This window comes from Narcine bancroftii, chromosome 12 (assembly GCF_036971445.1).
Source record: "Narcine bancroftii isolate sNarBan1 chromosome 12, sNarBan1.hap1, whole genome shotgun sequence".
NCBI lineage: Eukaryota > Metazoa > Chordata > Chondrichthyes > Torpediniformes > Narcinidae > Narcine > Narcine bancroftii.
This window is the reverse complement of record NC_091480.1, coordinates 56,674,384-56,692,891: the sequence shown is the minus strand read 5'-3', so window position 1 is coordinate 56,692,891 and position 18,508 is coordinate 56,674,384. Positions and strand designations below refer to the sequence as shown.

The window sequence follows — 18,508 nt, the reverse complement described above, 5'->3', positions numbered from 1 at the left end:
TCTGGGTTGCTGGCGTTGGAACAGCATTGTGCAAACTGCTACGCTAACTGCGCTGCCCTCGCTCACCGTGCCATTGTTAATAAGCTAAATTTAAAATCTGGCAAGCAGCTAAAAAGTATATGCAACTTCATGAAGCACAAAACCACCAACCTCTCCACCTCTCCACTGCTCCACTAAGCTCTCCACCAAGCTTTCCACCTCTCCACCAAGCTCTCCACCTCTCCACCAAGCTCTCCACTGCTCCACTAAGCTCTCCACCAAGCTCTCCACCTCGCCACCAAGCTCTCCACCTCACCCTCCATCTCTCCATCAAGCTCTCCATCTCTCCACCAAGCTCTCCATCTCTCCACCAAGCTCTCCATCTCCACCAAGCTCTCCATCTCCACCAAGCTCCCCACATCTCCACCAAGCTCCCCACATCTCCACCAAGCTCTCCACCACTCCAATAAGCTCTTCACCTCACCACCCTCCACCTCTCCACCAAGCTCTCCACATTGCCACCAAGCTCTCCACCTCGCCACCAAGCTCTCCACCTCGCCACCAAGCTCTCCACCTCGCCACCAAGCTCTCCACCTCTCCACCAAGCTCTCCACCTCGCCACCAAGCTTTCCACCAAGCTCCCGACCGCTCCACCAAGCTGTCCACCGCTCCACCAAGCTCTCCACCTTGCCACCAACCTCTCCACCTCGCCACCAAGCTCTCCACCACGCCACCAAGCTTTCCACCTCTCCACCAAGATCCCCACCTCTCCACCAAGCTCTCCACTGCTCCACCAAGCTCTCCACTGCTCCACCAAGCTCTCCACTGCTCCACCAAGCTCTCCACCAAGCTTTCCACCTCTCCACCAAGCTCTCCACCTCGCCAACAAGCTCTCCACCAAGCTCTGCACCTCGCCTCCAAGCTCTCCACCTCGCCACCAAGCTCCCCACCGCTCCACCAAGCTCTCCACCGCTCCACCAAGCTCTCCACCGCTCCACCAGGCTCTCCACCAAGCTCTCCACCTTGCCACCAAGCTCTCCACCTCGTCACCAAGCTCTCCATCTCACCACCAAGCTCTCCACCTCTCCACCAAGCTCTCCACCTCACCACTAAGCTCTCCACCAAGCTCCCCACCTCTCCACCAAGCACCCCACCTCTCCACCAAGCTCTCCACTGCTCCACTAAGCTCTCCACCAAGCTTTCCGCCTCTCCACCAAGCTCTCCACCAAGCTTTCCGCCTCTCCACCAAGCTCTCCACCTCTCCAAGCTCTCCACTGTTCCACTAAGCTCTCCACCAAGCTCTCCACCTCTCCACCAAGCTCTCCACCTCTCCACCAAGCTCTCCACCTCGCCACCAAGCTCTCCACCTCGCCACCAAGCTCTCCACCTCGCCACCAAGCTCTCCACCTCGCCACCAAGCTCTCCACCTCTCCACCAAGCTCTCCACCTCTCCACCAAGCTCTCCACCTCGCCACCAAGCTTTCCACCAGCTCCCGACCGCTCCACCAAGCTGTCCACCGCTCCACCAAGCTCTCCACCTCGCCACCAACCTCTCCACCTCGCCACCAAGCTCTCCACCACGCCACCAAGCTTTCCACCTCTCCACCAAGATCCCCACCTCTCCACCAAGCTCTCCACTGCTCCACCAAGCTCTCCACTGCTCCACCAAGCTCTCCACCAAGCTTTCCACCTCTCCACCAAGCTCTCCACCTCGCCAACAAGCTCTCCACCAAGCTCTGCACCTCGCCTCCAAGCTCTCCACCTCGCCACCAAGCTCCCCACCGCTCCACCAAGCTCTCCACCGCTCCACCAAGCTCTCCACCGCTCCACCAGGCTCTCCACCAAGCTCTCCACCTTGCCACCAAGCTCTCCACCTCGTCACCAAGCTCTCCATCTCACCACCAAGCTCTCCACCTCTCCACCAAGCTCTCCACCTCACCACTAAGCTCTCCACCAAGCTCCCCACCTCTCCACCAAGCACCCCACCTCTCCACCAAGCTCTCCACTGCTCCACTAAGCTCTCCACCAAGCTTTCCGCCTCTCCACCAAGCTCTCCACCAAGCTTTCCGCCTCTCCACCAAGCTTTCCGCCTCTCCACCAAGCTCTCCACCTCTCCACCAAGCTCTCCACTGTTCCACTCAGCTCTCCACCAAGCTCTCCACCTCTCCACCAAGCTCTCCACCTCTCCACCAAGCTCTCCACCTCGCCACCAAGCTCTCCACCTCGCCACCAAGCTCTTCCACCTCGCCACCAAGCTCTCCACCTCGCCACCAAGCTCTCCACCTCGCCACCAAGCTCTCCACCTCGCCACCAAGCTCTCCACCTCACCACCAAGCTCTCCACCTCGCCACCAAGCTCTCCACCTCGCCAACAAGCTCTCCACCTCGTCACCAAGCTCTCCATCTCACCACCAAGCTCTCCACCTCTCCACCAAGCTCTCCACCTCACCACTAAGCTCTCCACCAAGCTCCCCACCTCTCCACCAAGCACCCCACCTCTCCACCAAGCTCTCCACTGCTCCACTAAGCTCTCCACCAAGCTCTCCACCTCGCCACCAAGCTCTCCACCTCGCCACCAAGCTCTCCACCTCGCCACCAAGCTCTCCACCTCGCCATCAAGCTCTCCACCTCGCCATCAAGCTCTCCACCTCGCCACCAAGCTCTCCACCTCGCCACCAAGCTCTCCACCTCGCCACCAAGCTCTCCACCTTGCCACCAAGCTCTCCACCTCGCCACCAAGCTCTCCACTTTGCCACCAAGCTCTCCACCTTGTCACCAAGCTCTCCATCTCACCACCAAGCTCTCCACCTCTCCACCAAGCTCTCCACCTCACCACTAAGCTCTCCACCAAGCTCCCCTCCTCTCCACCAAGCACCCCACCTCTCCACCAAGCTCTCCACTGCTCCACTAAGCTCTCCACCAAGCTTTCCACCTCTCCACCAAGCTCTCCACCTCTCCACCAAGCTCTCCACTGCTCCACTAAGCTCTCCACCAAGCTTTCCACCTCTCCACCAAGCTCTCCACCTCGCCTCCAAGCTCTCCACCTCGCCACCAAGCTCTCCACCTCCCCGCCAAGCTCTCCACCTCGCCACCAAGCTCTCCACCTCGCCACCAAGCTCTCCACCTCGCCATCAAGCTCTCCACCTCGCCACCAAGCTCTCCACTTCGCCACCAAGCTCTCCACCTCGCCACCAAGCTCTCCACCTCGGCACTAAGCTCTCCACCTCGCCACCAAGCTCTCCATCTTTTTTTTACACAGCCTTGTGGCTCAATGAAATGAACATTGTTAACTTGCGTGGTGAGGGTTAGCTGGCTTACAAATACAAGTTCCCAATTAGTGCTTATAAATGGTCTTCTCCATCACGAATCAAATGGATGAAACATGAAATGTGTCCCTTTTTCACCAATTTGTATTTAGCTTGCACTTTAGACACCTTATCCAAAATATAGACATAGGGAAGATCTAATATCAGCTAATCCAAGAGTGAGAGGGACAATTTCAAACATTTATAGTTCTATTCAGTCAATTAAAAGACATTCATTTTCCAAAATAAAGACAGAATGGGAACAAGAATTGGAAATGAAAATTGAGGAGGAACTGTGGGAAGAGGCTATTAAGAGAATTTGTTCTACCACCTCCTGCGCTCGGTTGGGACATTCAGTTCAAGGAGCTGCATGGGCTTCACTTTTTTTCAAAATCCAGACTGTCAGTCATTTACCTTGAGGCAGAGGGCAAATGCAATTGGTGTAATGCCACCTTGCCACCTGTCACATATTTTATCAGTGCCCCAAAATACAAGGGCTCTGGAGCAGAGTCTTCAGCACTCTATCCAAAATATTTAAAGTCAATTTGAAACCCTGCCCGTTGACTGCAATATTTGGAAGTTCTGACACCTCCCTAAATTCCCTGCAGAAAGATGCGATAGCATTTACATCCCTATTAGTTGAATCTTGTTACACTGGACGTCTGACAGGGATCCTTCTATTGCACCACAGACTAAGGACATCAGTTTCTTTATTAAACTGGACAAAATCAAATACACATTAAGAGGATCTGGCGGAGAATTTTTCTACAAATGGCATCCCTTTGTGTGTTTCCTCCCAGAATTACGAATGCATACAGAGTGAAAGACTAACTGTGAGATGGTACAATCAGTAATATACCGATGATACTGTCAGCAAAAGTGTCAAGGTGGTCAGGGGGTGGGGAGTTTGGGTGTGTATCTGAGGGTGTATGTGAATGTTTGTGTACACGTGTGCTGGTTTTTCTGTTATAAAAATGAAAATAGGAGCACAGTGTACATCTGTATGATGTGTACAGTTGTTTTTGATGCTCAATCAATAGATTTTGGAAAAAAAAGAAAAAAATGCACTTTGGCAAAGTGGAGATTAGGAGGGGTACCTGAAGGTTTGGTCACAGAGATGGATTTTGAGGGACAGTTGGATTTACGGATTGGAGTTCTTGAAAGCGTACAGGTCTGAGGCAACAGAACCCACAGGATGCTGAAGGTAAGATTTGATTGGTTGAGGAAGGGATTTGCACAGGACAGTTGGTGTTGTAGGGTTGCAATGATAACACTGGACAACCAAGATTTTGCTTCCTAAACACTTGTGGATGTATTTTTGGGGCTGCTAATCACAAAAACCACCTTAAAATTTTCCTATCATGTACCGTTTTTTTAAGATGTAACCTTTTTTTGTGATTTCCTGTCATATTTTAAGTCGACTTCAACCAGACAAAAGCATGAAGTGCAACATGTCATTGGAAATTCATTTCCTGCATTCGCACGTGGACTCCTTCCCGGCTGATCTTGGTGCCGTCAGTGATGAACACGGTGAAAGGTATCACCAGGACATGGTGACCGTGGAAAAGCGGTATCAGGGCAACTGGAATCCATCAACGCCGGCCGACTATTGTTGGACATTGACACGAGAGGCATCAGATGCTGAGTACAACAAAACAATTTTAGGTCAGTCGAAATAATGCAGTGTGTCAGTATCATTACGTGATTAAACATGTTAAATTCAATAGAAGTTAATTTAATGTTTCTCCAACTTCCTCCATGATGCAGCAAATCTGAAATTATTTTTGTGTTCAGTTTGAAGTTGTCTATCATAATCCCCAATTTTTTTCAGGAAGTGAACTTTTGAAAAAATTTGTTGACCAGTGTGATTGAAAATATTGGACACCTTGAGGCAAGGATTACTCAGTGCTCAACATATACATGAACTGCACACCATGGCAAGTAGAACCTAAGGAATGTCACATAATGACATATGGGGAAGGAGAATGGATCAGTAAACGCTGTATGTCAAGAGTGGCCAAACCACGGCTCGCAAGCCATTTGCGGCTCTTTGACATATAATGCACGGCTCGCAGAAATATATGGGCTGAGACCATCCGAGCTCCCGACAGACTGCGGACTCTTTTTTAAAAAATATTTTATTTATGATTTTTCCAAACTCAGACAGTTCCAATAATTCACAGTACAACAATCATATTCATCAAGTATATTTACATTTCTTCTACTGAGTCATTTCTTCTACTGAGTCTGGTTTTATCTCCCCTCCCTGCCACTACACAAAATTACTCATTAACCATTTAAATAAGGAAACTTAACTTACATGAAAAGGCAAGAATGCTTATTTATCATAAAAAACAAGATTCCACTGACTGAGGACAAATAACAAATTAAAAAGGGTCTGTCGGAGCTCAACACCCACCCTCCAGGTCTCTTACATTCATCTTGACTTTGCCTGATTGGAATGGAACCCACCCCCCAGGAGAGGAAGGGCAAGGGAGGGAGTGGGTAGGCAGCAAAGCACAGGGGACCACCTACATCCTTGCACCTATGTAACGCAGGTAAGGTTGCCAGATTTTAAGAAAAATTTCATATTATTTCCTTATAATAATTGTTACTTTCTCCACAGGAACAAAGCTCTGCATTTCCATATTCCAACGTGCAATGCCCAGATGAGAGTCTGACTTCCAGGTAACCACTATGCATGTCCTGGCCACCACCAGAGCAATCAACACAAATTGGATTTGAAATTTGGACAGCCTCATTGTAAGCCTTATGTCCATGATGGTTCCCAACAGGAATAACACTGGGTCCTGTGGAAACTCTTTATTTATGAGTTTTTCTCGGGCTTGGCTTAGCTCTACCCAAAAGGGCCTCACCTTGGAGCACGACCAGGTTGAGTCTGTCTCAATGCCGCACCTAAAACATTCATCCAAAATTTCTGATTAACTTTATTCAATTTCTGTGGCTTGAGGTATAGATGGTGAAGAAAATTATACTGCACCAGTCTATATCATGAGTTAATTATTGTGGTCATGCTATCATGACACAGGTCTGACAGGACTGTTCATCTATCGTAACATCTAGGTCCGACTCCCATCTCTGCCTTTACCTATGAAGCTCCAGTTTCGGGCCCTCTGCTTTGAACAGGGAATACACTGCTGAAATAAACTTTTTTGTGTTCTCTCTTTGAATCAGTCTCCATGTTACTGCACTCCGGTTGGGCCATGGTTGGACCCCATTTGTCTCTCAAGAAAGATCTTAACTGAAAGTAGCAAAAGAGTATCCTATTTGACAAATCATATTTAATTTTTAACTGCCCAAATGACATGAGCTGCCCCCACTCATAACAGTCCTCGATACACCTCTGATTCCCTTTTGGCACTAGGTGTCCAGGATCTTGTTACCAATAGTCAATGCTATTAAATTATTCTGAGTCAGGGGGGCTTTTGGAGTCAACCCCACTTTCTGGCCTATTCATTGATTAATTTTGTTCCACACATATAGTGTATGTTTTAGTAAGGGGTTGTTCTTCCTGCCAGATAACTATTTGACATCCCATTTATAAATACATTCTCAGACTGCAGACTCTTTCCTAGCCCCTGGCTGCCCACCTGCCCGTCCAAGTTCCTGGCGCCCCAGCCACCCTCACACCATCATGAAGTTTTTGAAGTCGAAGCATCATTCATTCCTGACATAGCAACACCTGACAGAGCTAATTCACACAGCCCTGACAATGGATTTTCACTGATTCCAAAGATGGACACTCACAATAATCAGTCAGGATTTTGAAAATATTTGGTATAGGTGTTCTTTTTGATTATTAAAATGTATTCAAATTAGCAATTTAAAAACTACATACATGAATACATGTATTTCATCTTTTTCAATATTTTTATTAATATTGAAATTCCACATCCAAAAATACAGAGTACAAAAGGATATGTTAAAGTCAAAAAGATACATTACTTAAATTCATCCAAGGTTTTCAATTAAACAAATTATATTGTATTAATATTTTATAATAAAAAATCTAAACCCACTACGAAGAAAGCTGTTTAGTCAATAAAAACCAGAATTCTTATCATTACGTCATTAATCAACACTTCTACCTTCATAACAAATCAAAGATGGTGTATTTCTTAATATTAATAAAAATATTTTGTAATAAATATGCACGAAAGAAGAAAAAAGTGCTTTTTTTTTCACGTCTTGTGGCGTTTCTCGTACCTGACGTGAAGCAAGTCTGACACGTCCTTTCCCGAGAGGGACAAAACCCAGTAGCAAGCCTACATCTCCCGGCAAGCTTCGCATGTCGCTTCCGGGGACCGGAGAGGGCTTCCGGTTGAGAGCTTTTGGCGCGATTTTTTATTTTTCCTCCTTCGCGCGCTTAAAATGGCGTTACCCGAGGGCGGGTTTGATGCGTCTGAGTTGCCAGACTTGCTGTCGGTTTATTACAGGCGGCTCTTCCCGTTTTCTCAGTACTTCAGGTGGCTGAGTTACGGCGGCGGTAAGGAGAGAGAAAAAAAAATTAATTGGCTTGCTTCTGAGAATAAATTGATGTGTGTAATGATTTCGATGTAATTTTTTCTCTTCTGCCATTTTGGGCGGATTTTCTGTGGAGAGTGGGGCTGCGCTTTTGTGGAGCTGGCGCGGTGCGAGGGTGAATGCGTCCTGGACAAGGCCGGAGATTGTTGGGGTGAAGCAGGAAGGTCTGCAGAGGGGCGGGGAAAACGCGCCAGAAGTGGTGGACGAGCTCAGCAAAAGTCACGTAGCATCCGATGTTTTGGGCCTGAGCCCTTCAAGGTACGAGTAAAAAGCGGGCAGGCATCTGTATGAAAAGACTGGGGATAAGAGGGGGGGAGGGGGGGGGGGGCGGTGTACAGCCAATAGACGAAAGGTGCGAATTGGGTACGGTGAGACAAAATTTGGAGTATTGTTTGCAGTTCTGGTCACCTCACTACAGAAAGGCTATTAATAGGGTAGAAAAGAGGGCAGAGGAGATTTGCTAGGATGTTGCAGGGACTCCAGGAACTGAGTTACAGTGAAAGGTTAAACAGGTTAGGACTTTATTCCCTGGAGTGTAGAAGAATGAGGGGAGATTTGATCAAGGTATTTAAAATGATGAGGGGGACAGACAGATTAATTGTGGGTCGCATTTTCCACTAAAGGGTAGGTGAGATACAAATCAGAGGACTTGAGCTAGATTTCAGATTTACTGACAGAGTAAACACATGACATCACATACAGCTGTGAGATTCTTTGCCTTCAACCAGGGTCAAAAGGGAAAAGTTTGAGGGTGGGGGAGGACTTCACACATAGTAGTGGGAGTGTAGAATGTGCTGCCAGCTGAAATGACAAATGCGAGTGCAATTTTCACATTTAAGACAAATTTGGTCAGCTATATGGATGGAAGGAGCACGGAGGACTGTGGACTGGGTGCCCTGTTTTCACAGAAAATTTTCACTGGTTCTGTGATAGGCCAGGAGAGGAATGGAGGAGGGGTGTTTGGCTTAGTGAATGCAGATTTGGAGGAAAGGAGATGGGGGAAAAGGAAAGGAGACTTGGGGAAAGCAGTCTGCCCATGGTCTCGTGCACTGGAACCATCTGTAAGTTGGAGGGACAACACATATTCTGTCTGGGCACCCTCCAACCAGATGACATTAACAGACTTCTCTGGGTTTTGTTAAAACCCTATCAATCCCTATGTCTCCTTTCCTCTCTGTCACCTTCTCTCTCTTCCCTGCTACTTGCCCATCCATTTTCAATGAACACCTTTTGTCTGTTAGTCAGTACTCCCACCCCCTGGCCTTTCTTTCCTTCTCCCTAGACTTGTAATTAAGATGTCTGCCTTCTTTTCACTCGTACCTTGAAGAAGAGCTCTGGCCCAAAATGGCAGTTATATATCTATACCTCCTATGGATGCTGCAAGACCTGCTGAGTTGCTCCAGCAGTTCTGTGTTTGTGCAGGAGATTGTTGGAGCCCTCATTACACCCTCAGACACAAAGCTGGTGAGCCCCGTATCAGTGTTCGAGAAGATTCTGAGGGACAGTAATTTATTAAGCTTTAGCAACTGAAATAAACATTCACAATACAAATGGTTTAATAAGAATATCATTCAAAATTAATAAAACATACTTCATTAGTCTTGCAGCCAAAGGGAAAGGCTGGAACTGATTTGGAGAAATCACTGAACAGGAACAGACCTTTCGGTTCATAATGCCCATGCTCGTCATGATGCCAATTTAAACTGTGCATCTGCCAGCACGTGGTCCATTATCCCTCTATTCCCTGCTTGAATGCCCCAAACATTACAGTCATATCTGCTTCCACCTAACAGCACATTCCAGGCACCCACGACTCTGCCAGAAAAGCAAACTTGTCTGTAAATGTTCCCACTCTCACATTAAAGCTATGCCCACTTATATTTCAGCAGTGAGAATGTAGAACGACCATATTTACGAAACAATTTTTTTCCAAAATCTATTGGTTGAGCATCAAAAACAACTTCATACACATTATACGGATGTACATTGTGCTCCTATTTTATTTTTTTTATTTATTTGTATTGATCACTGGTTTTCTAACTTTTTCTTTCCACTCACATACCACCTTGTGAACCCTATGCCACAGGTGCTCTGTGATTAGTAAGGGATTGTTTAAGGTGGGATGTGGGTGGGAAGGGAAGGTTGAGAAACACTGCTCAAGACCCAAATTTTACTGAAATATTTTGCTTGAGAAAATTGTCATTGGCCCATTTCCTTTGGAGTTATGAAACCGTGCACATAATGAAGGACGATTAAAATAGTGGTGGTGAATGGAATTTAATCCAGACAAGTGTAAGGTTACACACTTTGGGAAGTGAAATTCTGTTTGGACATACGGAGTAAATGATAGGAATATTCGGAGCACTGATTTACAGAGGCACCTCAGAGAGCAAGTCCATAGCTGAATGAAAATGGCGATATAGGTGGATAGGGAAATGAAGCTAGGAAAGGCAGACAGGCTTAATGTAAAATGCGGCTGGAGTAGCTTGGTGTCTGTGGTTGGCATGGACGAGGAGTACAGTATGATTCTATGAACTATTGCGCTTCAGCGTGTTAAGAGATTTCATTTCAATGCTAGATTTTAGCATAGCAATTCTCCCACATAATGAGGCAACTGATCCTTGATCATTAAAATTTTTGTGGGCCAACTAAAATTTTGTGCAAAACCTGAAAGAAACAAAAGGGGAGAAAAATTATTTTAATGTGCTTTTGTCAGCAAAATGTCAATTGCCCTTGAAGGAAATGGTGAGTTACTTTGTTGCATTGCTACTGCCCTGAAGGTGATACTACTCCAACAGTTCTGTCACATTGGAATGGCTGAGTTGCACAAAGGGAACAAGAGGCTAGTCTGGATAACAGGAGCAAATTTTCTTCCCAAGACATTAGTGAAAGGAGTAAAAGGACCAACAAAATAGAGAGATGTATTTTGGTTGATAGCACAATAAGCTTGTTGTCTCGTGGATAAATTTTAGAAGCATACTTGGCATCCAAAATGCATTTTTATTCTAGCTACAGCAAAAGTCCTGAGAATCTGGACTCTCAAACATTTTATATTTAGTGGGCTTTTGTGTGCGTGCATGTGGAACCGCCACAGATGCACAGCGGCAACAAACGACCAGGTAATCTTATCACAAAAAAAAATTCATTTGTATAGTCTATTTTTCTTTTACAATGCTCAATTTTAAACATAATTTCAACTATTACACACTTTTTTGTAGTGAAAAACATTTGTTTACATTTTTGTCTTGACTTTATTTTTCTTTAAAACTGGTTCGATAAATGAAGCCTGCTGTATTTGCTAACAAATAAACGATCATTTTCCTCCTTAAATTTGAATTTTAAAAGTACTGCCTGAGATTCGGAAAATCCGGACTGACTCAATCCGGATTTTAGGACTTTTACTGTACAGGTGCTTCTCTACTTATGAGGATTTTTCAAAGTAATGATAGAATCTGTACTTTGAATTTTGAATTTCGATCTGTTCCTGCGCTTTTGATGTGCGGTACGATACTCGCTCTTGATGCTGAGCGATGGCAGTGAAGCCGCAGCATCCACTTGACCAGGCTCGCAGTCTAGTGATGATGCTAACAGGTGTAAACAACTGCAAGTGTAAACAACCAATACTGTGTTGAGAGCATTTTTTAAAATTTTGTTTGTGCGTCCCATGTCTACTAAACACACCTGCTTTGTTTTAGATAAATTTGCCCAGCTGTAGGCTATGGTATGTGTATATTTAAGGTAGGCTAGCCTGGGCTGGGCTAGCTGAAGCTGAACAAAATTTCTTTCAGTATTCAATAAATGACATGAGGTATTCAACACTATTATAAAATAGCTGTGTTAGATGATTTTGCCCAACTGTAGGCTACAGTACATGTTCTGAGCTCAGTTAAGGTAGACTCGGCTGTGATGTTCAATAGGTGCGGTATTCTTTTTCGATTTATGGTTTTTCCACTTACGATGGGTTTATCGGAACATGACCCCATCGTAAGTCGAGGGGCATCTGTCCTAACTTGCAAATTCTTGGAGCTGTTCGTGCCATTTTTTTCATGCTTCAAAATATAACTAATAATCTATTCTAAGTTGCCATTTGTAGGCTGGGAATAGAAGAATGATCCTGAGACTCAAGCTGTCAGATGACCTTGTAGCTCCATACTGTTAACTTTATTTAAAAGGCTTGACAGTTATGCTTTCTGTTTATGCCAACAGTCCCAAAGAACTACTTTCAGAATCGCGAATTCTCCTTCACTCTGAGAGGTGACATCTATGTACGTTACCAGTCCTTCAACAATCAGAATGAGTTGGAGAAAGAAGTGCAGAAAATGGTTCCTTACAAGATTGACATTGGAGCTGTCTATTCTCACAAGGTTACTTTATAGCCATTACTCTTAATGTTTCCAATATGTCAGTTGTATGGCATGGAACAGGACCTTTGGCCTAACTCCATGCCTCGTTCCCATCTAGGCTCATTCCATTTGCCTGCATTTGGCCCATTTTCTCCAAAACCTTTCCTATGTGAATGTCTTGAACATTGTAATTGTACCCTCTTCTACAGCTCCCACTGGCAGTTTGTTCCAGATAGGAAAGGTGAAAAGGTTGTCCCGCAGTCCTCTTCTAAATCTCTCCCCTCTCACCATATACCATAGTTCTAAAATAGTCTATACTGGGAAAAAGACTGAGCATTCACTTTATCCGTGCCCCTCATAATATCACCCCTCAGCCTTCTACACAAGGGAATAAAGTCTCAGTCTATCCATACCATACTCTCCCTATAACTCAAGCCCTCCATTCCTGGCATCATCCTGGTGAAACTCCTCTTTTTTTTCCTTCCAACTTTGTGATGTCCTTCATACTGCTGAGCATCCAAAACTGCACACAGCCTCCAACCTAAGTTTTAAAAGCTTTTTGTGAAGGAAAGATGAGTTATTTGATGAATTGTGCTGCATATTTTCTCTGGCAATATTCTAACTTTTTTTTCTCTTGTAGCCTAGTCAACATAACTCTGTGAAGCCAGGAACTTTCCAAGCAGAAAGTAAAGAGTTGGTCTTTGATATTGATATGACAGATTATGATGATGTGCGAACCTGTTGTAGGTATGGTTATGCTTCTGATCCTTTCACACCAGCCCAGTGCTCCACAGCGTTAAACCAAGGTGTTTGTAAAAGTAACACCTTTCTAGGTTGTGTTATAGGAGATCAACGTTTGGGCATCTCAACTCTGCAGTAACATTGTTCAAATGAACCCCCAAATCCCAATTGAATTTGGCAAGGAGAGTGTGATTAACCTGAGTATAGTTAAAATTTTCATGCGCATCCTCTAGCTGAAGAGTTTGGGTTACCAAGGAATCAAAATGGTAGCGTTGCCACTGTTAAGGACGTGGGCGTTCTTTCTAACTTCTAAGACCACGGAAATCTGTGCCCAAAATGGTGGTCCTCCCCCCCCCCCCCCCCCTGCCAAGAAGGAGAAGCCGGGAGAGGATCCTACAGGGTAGGAAACCATGGCAGTGGATGTGAGGGGACTTGGTGACTGAAGGACTTGAACCAGGTTGTGGGCTGCTGGAGACTGGCTCATGGGAACCAGGATCTATGAGGGTGCCAATGCTAAGCAGGGCTCGCAAAGGGCCTAGGGCTGGGCCAGACAGGGAGGCTGTGCAGCTATGGAGGTTATAGAAGTCCAGGAGGTGACAACATTAAAGGGGGTGGCGTGAATTCACAGATACGCAGTGTCTCTGAAGAGACTCTCTTTTACTTCTCTTTCTCATTGGCAGGGCACGAGACTGGTGGTCCAGGGTAAACAAATTTTGTGTATGTGACCGTAAAGGAATCTTGAATCCTGTGACTGTAACTACTGTATTAAAAAGGGTTTTGTATTTCTATTTGCTATATTTGCAACAAAACTTCAAGAAGATGGGGAATATAATGAGAATATACTCATTCTTGAAATATTGAACTCATGGGTAGTTATTAAACATTATATTTAACAAAATTAAACCTAAAATGGAGTAATATGGAAATTTTTGAATCAGATTACATTAACCACTGACCCTCTGGCTCATTGAATAATTTTAGTTTACAATTTAAAATTCCTTTGTTATGGCCAAGCATTGCTGTTTGCAGGGATGGGTGAGGATTCCAATAACTGCTTTAGACAACAGCTTAGGCAGATTTTGCAGAAGCAAAAGTGTTGGAATTAAACTGAAGGAATTCCATGATGTTATCTTCTTAAGCTCTGCAGACATTTGCCACAAGTGTTGGACACTGATGACCATTGCCATCAAGATCCTGGATCGAGCATTGGACGGTGAGATTGTGTAGTGTTTTTTTCCTCATTTTGGTCATTCTGCTTTTTTCCCCCAATCTTTCCTATGTGCAGCAACTCTTTTTCTTCCACTGCACTGAGTCAAGTGTCTATGTCGTGTTGTGTGTGTTGGTGAGTGAATGGGCAGTGGAGAGCATCATGTTTTTCACAGAACATACAGGAAATTCCCCTTGTTTAGGTTTTATTGTTCTCTTTGACCTGGTCCCTCTGGAGTCCAGAGGAAAATTGTAATATATTTCTGCCTCATCTGAGTTGACAATGGTAGATTATGAAGCTACAACTTGCACTGACCTGCACGTCTTTGGGTGACGGGAGGAAACCCATGCAGTCGTGGGCAGAACATGCAAATTTCACGCAGTGAGCACCAGAGGTCAGGATTAATCCCAGGTTGCTGGTTCTGAGAGGCAGCAGCTGTCGGGCATTTCCATGCTGCCTTGCATGTGCTTCACGTACAAGGATGCTTGTCCCTCAAACCACCAACACCTTTCAATCACAAGGGGCTTAAAGGATGTACCCCTACTTACGAAGGTCCAACTTAAGATTTTTCGATGTTTGCGATGTGCTACTGTCATGATGCTGGGTGATTGCAGCATCACGTGAGAGTATCGTACAGCATATTCTAGCAATCAACCACGCTTACAGTTTATGTAGCGATCACATTCTTCATGCCCAGTGTGCTTTAAGCTGTGTACGTTAATTGTTTTTTCATTGTGGAATAAATTCATTCAAAATTTAATTATAAAAAATGATAGGTTGTGGGGGTGTGAGCAGTGGAAGAAACACAGCCACCACATTGAGGGTCGTTAGCGACTGTTTTTATTCACATTCAGCGCGCCCCTATAAGGGCAGCATGAGCATTGTGACATCATAATCGCAGTCCAGGGTGTGCGCTGGAATGGATGGTGGAGTCAGAGAGAAACCTCTGACGACGCCATTTCCCCATGGCTGCCCCGCCACGTGGCGATACCAGCGGGGCAAGTTCACCATGAGGATCTGTGGCGCCACAACGTATTCTTTTTTGACTTATGATTTCTTCAACTTATGATTCGTTTGTGTTTGCTGCAATGTAATCCCATCGAATGTTGACCATCTGTATACTTCTAATCAATCTGATCAGCGATTTAAACCATGATGGTTTTGGCCAGCCACTCTCAACCATTTTTTGGGCTATGGCCTCCTTAGGATTCTGCTCAAAGTTTATGGGTCCCCTTCCCTATGAAGCAGTCAAGTTTAGTTGGTGTCTTCCATACGTCTGGCCTACCAACTATTAAAAACACAAAAAAAATGTTTGCTTTCAATCTATTTCCACCCCCCCCCCCCCCACCAATAAATGTGCTGTGGCCCCCAGGGGACATATAACCGTTGTTGAGAATGGCTGGTTTAGGCTGGCAGTAACACAGTAGGCAATGCCTTAACTTGGAATTTAAATTTAGACATAACAGCACGGTAACAGGTCGTTTTGGTCCATGAGCCCGTGCCGCCAAATCACACCCATTTGACTTACAACCCTCGTATATTTTGAACAGTGGGAGGAAACCGGAGCCCCCAGGGATGAAGCAGTCACGTTTAGTTGCTTTCTTCTGTACTTTTCTCCTACTGACTGCATAAAAAATATTTTATGCATTCAGTCTGTGCCCCTCCCCCCCCACCCCCAAATGTGCTGTGGCCCTGGTGACAGATTATGTTGTGTTTGTATTGTATATAGATATGTTTTTGGGAGATAAATTGGGGCAGGGTTTGTTAGTGTAGGTTCACATACAAACACTTTAAAACAGATCTTATTTAAAATACTGGAGCTCTGCTAATGCTAGACATGTCAGTGCGAAGAGCCTTCGCAAAGACTTTGGAGAGTGCCCGAGACTTCACTAATGGATTGTTGTTTACAAAAGGGCAACACATGATAGACCATGTTGGAGCAGACTGTCTGGAGGGGAACTATCTGTTCTAGGAGGGTCATGTGGTTTTACAAGCAAAGAGAGTAAAACAGGCTTTTTTTTTCCGAGAGAGAGACAAAGATCAGTTCTGCAGTTTTACAGTCACCAGCTGGGACTGGAACTGGACAAGCTGGAAAGCTTGTGGAAAACCCCATTTGGTTGTGAGTGCTTAGTTCATCCTGGTCAAAGCCCTTGTGGTTCATGCAAGACGAGAAGACTTGCTGCCTAATGTTTCACTTGAAATAAGAGAAACAGAAAGGAACTCTGTGGTGACCTGAATGAAAGCGGTTATGATCTGGAGAACCCTGAGGGGGCAAGTTTCTTTGGCAAGACACTGAAGTGGCTGATTTAAAAAGGGATCAGTTGTGGGTGTCCAGCGAACAACAAATCTCTCTGAAAACCCACAAGAACTTTGAGCAGCAGCCATTTATCTTTCAAGCACCAAAGCCTGGTGAACTTTATAAATATTAAATTCTGCGCACAGTATAAGAATTGGAGAAATGAGAAGTGTGATTGGACTGTGAATCAAAGAACTTTTCTGAACTTACACACACATTACATACACGTGCGCTTAGAATTAGAAGTTAGATTAGTGAAGTCAATTGCAATAAGTTAAAGTGTGATTCTGTTTTCATGTTTAAAGATAATTAAAAGCAACTTTTGTTTAAGTAACCATTTGTCTATTGCTGCTGGGTTTTGGGGTCCTCTGAACTCGTAACACTCTCATTGAGAATGGCAGGTAAACTGCATTTTCCAAAGGCATTGCACAAGAGTGTGTACTGCCACTATTGGACTGGTCTCTTTTGCTGCTGGGACAATTCCAGGATCTTCTTTCCTATGAGGGGGAGCCATTACTCTCACCCTACCACCTTGCTGTGTGCTAAGATCATAAATGTGGACTGGCAGAGAAGGAGCGATCCAAATCACCTGTTTCTGAGCTGTACATTCAAGCACTAGAAGTAATTTTTGTGGCATGACACGCAAGAACTTCAATTTGCTAAACTCCTTTGAAATTTGAGTTGAAAAGAAGAGAGGAGAACAAAGCCCTTTTTTAAATATCTAGCAAAGCCACCAAGTCCATCAATATGTCTGCATATCACTGGGACCCAGACAAATAAAACTTTGATGAATAATTGGTTTGCATTCACTCCGCAGAGGACTTTGGGTTTTTGCATCGTCTTTGGGTATATTCTGGTCGAAGAGGGGTACATTGCTGGGTTTGTGATGAAAATGCACGGAAGCTTTCCCAGGCAGCTCGCTCAGCTATTGCAGAGTACCTGAGTGTGGTCAAGGTACGTGTCTTATGAAAACCCTGAGATTGATTGCTGTTTTATAGAAAGTGCAGCATACAGCTGTTCAGCCTGTTAAATGTGATTGGTTATTTTACAGGGTGGCATTGATACAATTAAGAAAACACATCTGATTCATCCCATTCACCCTTCAATTGAGTAAGTGTTGTAGAGTATGGAAATAGTTCTACTTATGGCTATGGAGAATGTATCCAAAAGTGGTTTGAAGTTAGGAAATGTCACTTGTAGCTCATTGGCACCATTCTGCCTTTGAATTCTTCCATGTGTTTAAGCTCTGTTTCCAGAGATCAAAGCATGAGAGGACCAGTTCCAGGGAATTGCTCACCTCTGGTAAGTCTGTCCTACATTTGGGGCAAGGTGTACCTAGGGCCAGTGTAGGAGGACATTTTAGGTTTTTAGGACTTGCCTTGTCACTGGAGATCTGGAACATGATTAAGGGTGACACAGCATAGCAGTTAGCGAAATGCTGTTACAGTGACTTGGACCAGGGTTCAAATCCAGCGCTGTCTGTAAGGAGTTTGTATGTTCTCGTGTGTACCGGGGGTTGTAGGTCAATTGGGTGTGATTGGGCTCGTGGGGCCAAAGCGCCTGTTACTGTGCTATCTGTCTAAATTGAAAACAAAAGTATGATGCCATTGAAATGCATATTTTCCTTAACATTTTTAAGGGTAGAATGACATTAATGAGTACTAAGAGCTCTATTAATCACAGTGGAGGTCAAGCCCCGACTAGCTATTAAAACTCAAGTATTTTATGTTCTGTGGAGTTTCTGATGTATTGCCAATGTGAAGATTTGAAATATGAACCTACGTCAAGATTTTTGCATGTGACTAGCAGATCTCAGTGAGTTGGAGGATTTTCTATTTAACGAGCATCTTAAGACTTCTGATTCTGTGATGATTAGATAAGTGAAATGGGATTTTTGTGAGATATGGGAGTGTTGTTTTATTGGGCTCATACTCTGATTAGTTTTGTATTTTATGGAAATTTTAAAGTCAGTTATGACTAGCTGTGCACTGAATTTAATGTCTTAGATTTTTAAAAAGTCCAGATGTAAACAAATTTAATTTAAAAAAAAAATTTAGACATAAAGTGAGCCCGTGCTGCACAATCACACCCAA

At 44.7% G+C, this 18,508-nt stretch overlaps 1 protein-coding gene across 3 annotated transcripts in view; it reads left to right on the top strand.

The window, feature by feature from the left end:
* Positions 1-7,650: 7,650 nt before the first annotated feature.
* prim1 (DNA primase subunit 1) overlaps positions 7,651-18,508 on the top strand; it is a 29,547-nt gene continuing 18,689 nt past the window's right edge. The window contains exons 1-6 of one of the 3 annotated variants that reach the window (XM_069906006.1): positions 7,651-7,790; positions 12,035-12,093; positions 12,812-12,918; positions 14,052-14,125; positions 17,233-17,369; positions 17,467-17,525. In XM_069906006.1, coding sequence (XP_069762107.1) covers positions 7,676-7,790; positions 12,035-12,093; positions 12,812-12,918; positions 14,052-14,125; positions 17,233-17,369; positions 17,467-17,525 — 551 coding nt within the window. In that variant the 5' untranslated portion in view covers positions 7,651-7,675. Of the gene's footprint in view, positions 7,791-12,034; positions 12,193-12,811; positions 12,919-14,051; positions 14,126-17,232; positions 17,370-17,466; positions 17,526-18,508 lie in introns of all 3 variants that reach the window. The other 2 variants (XM_069906005.1, XM_069906007.1) reach the window with 2 other exon arrangements.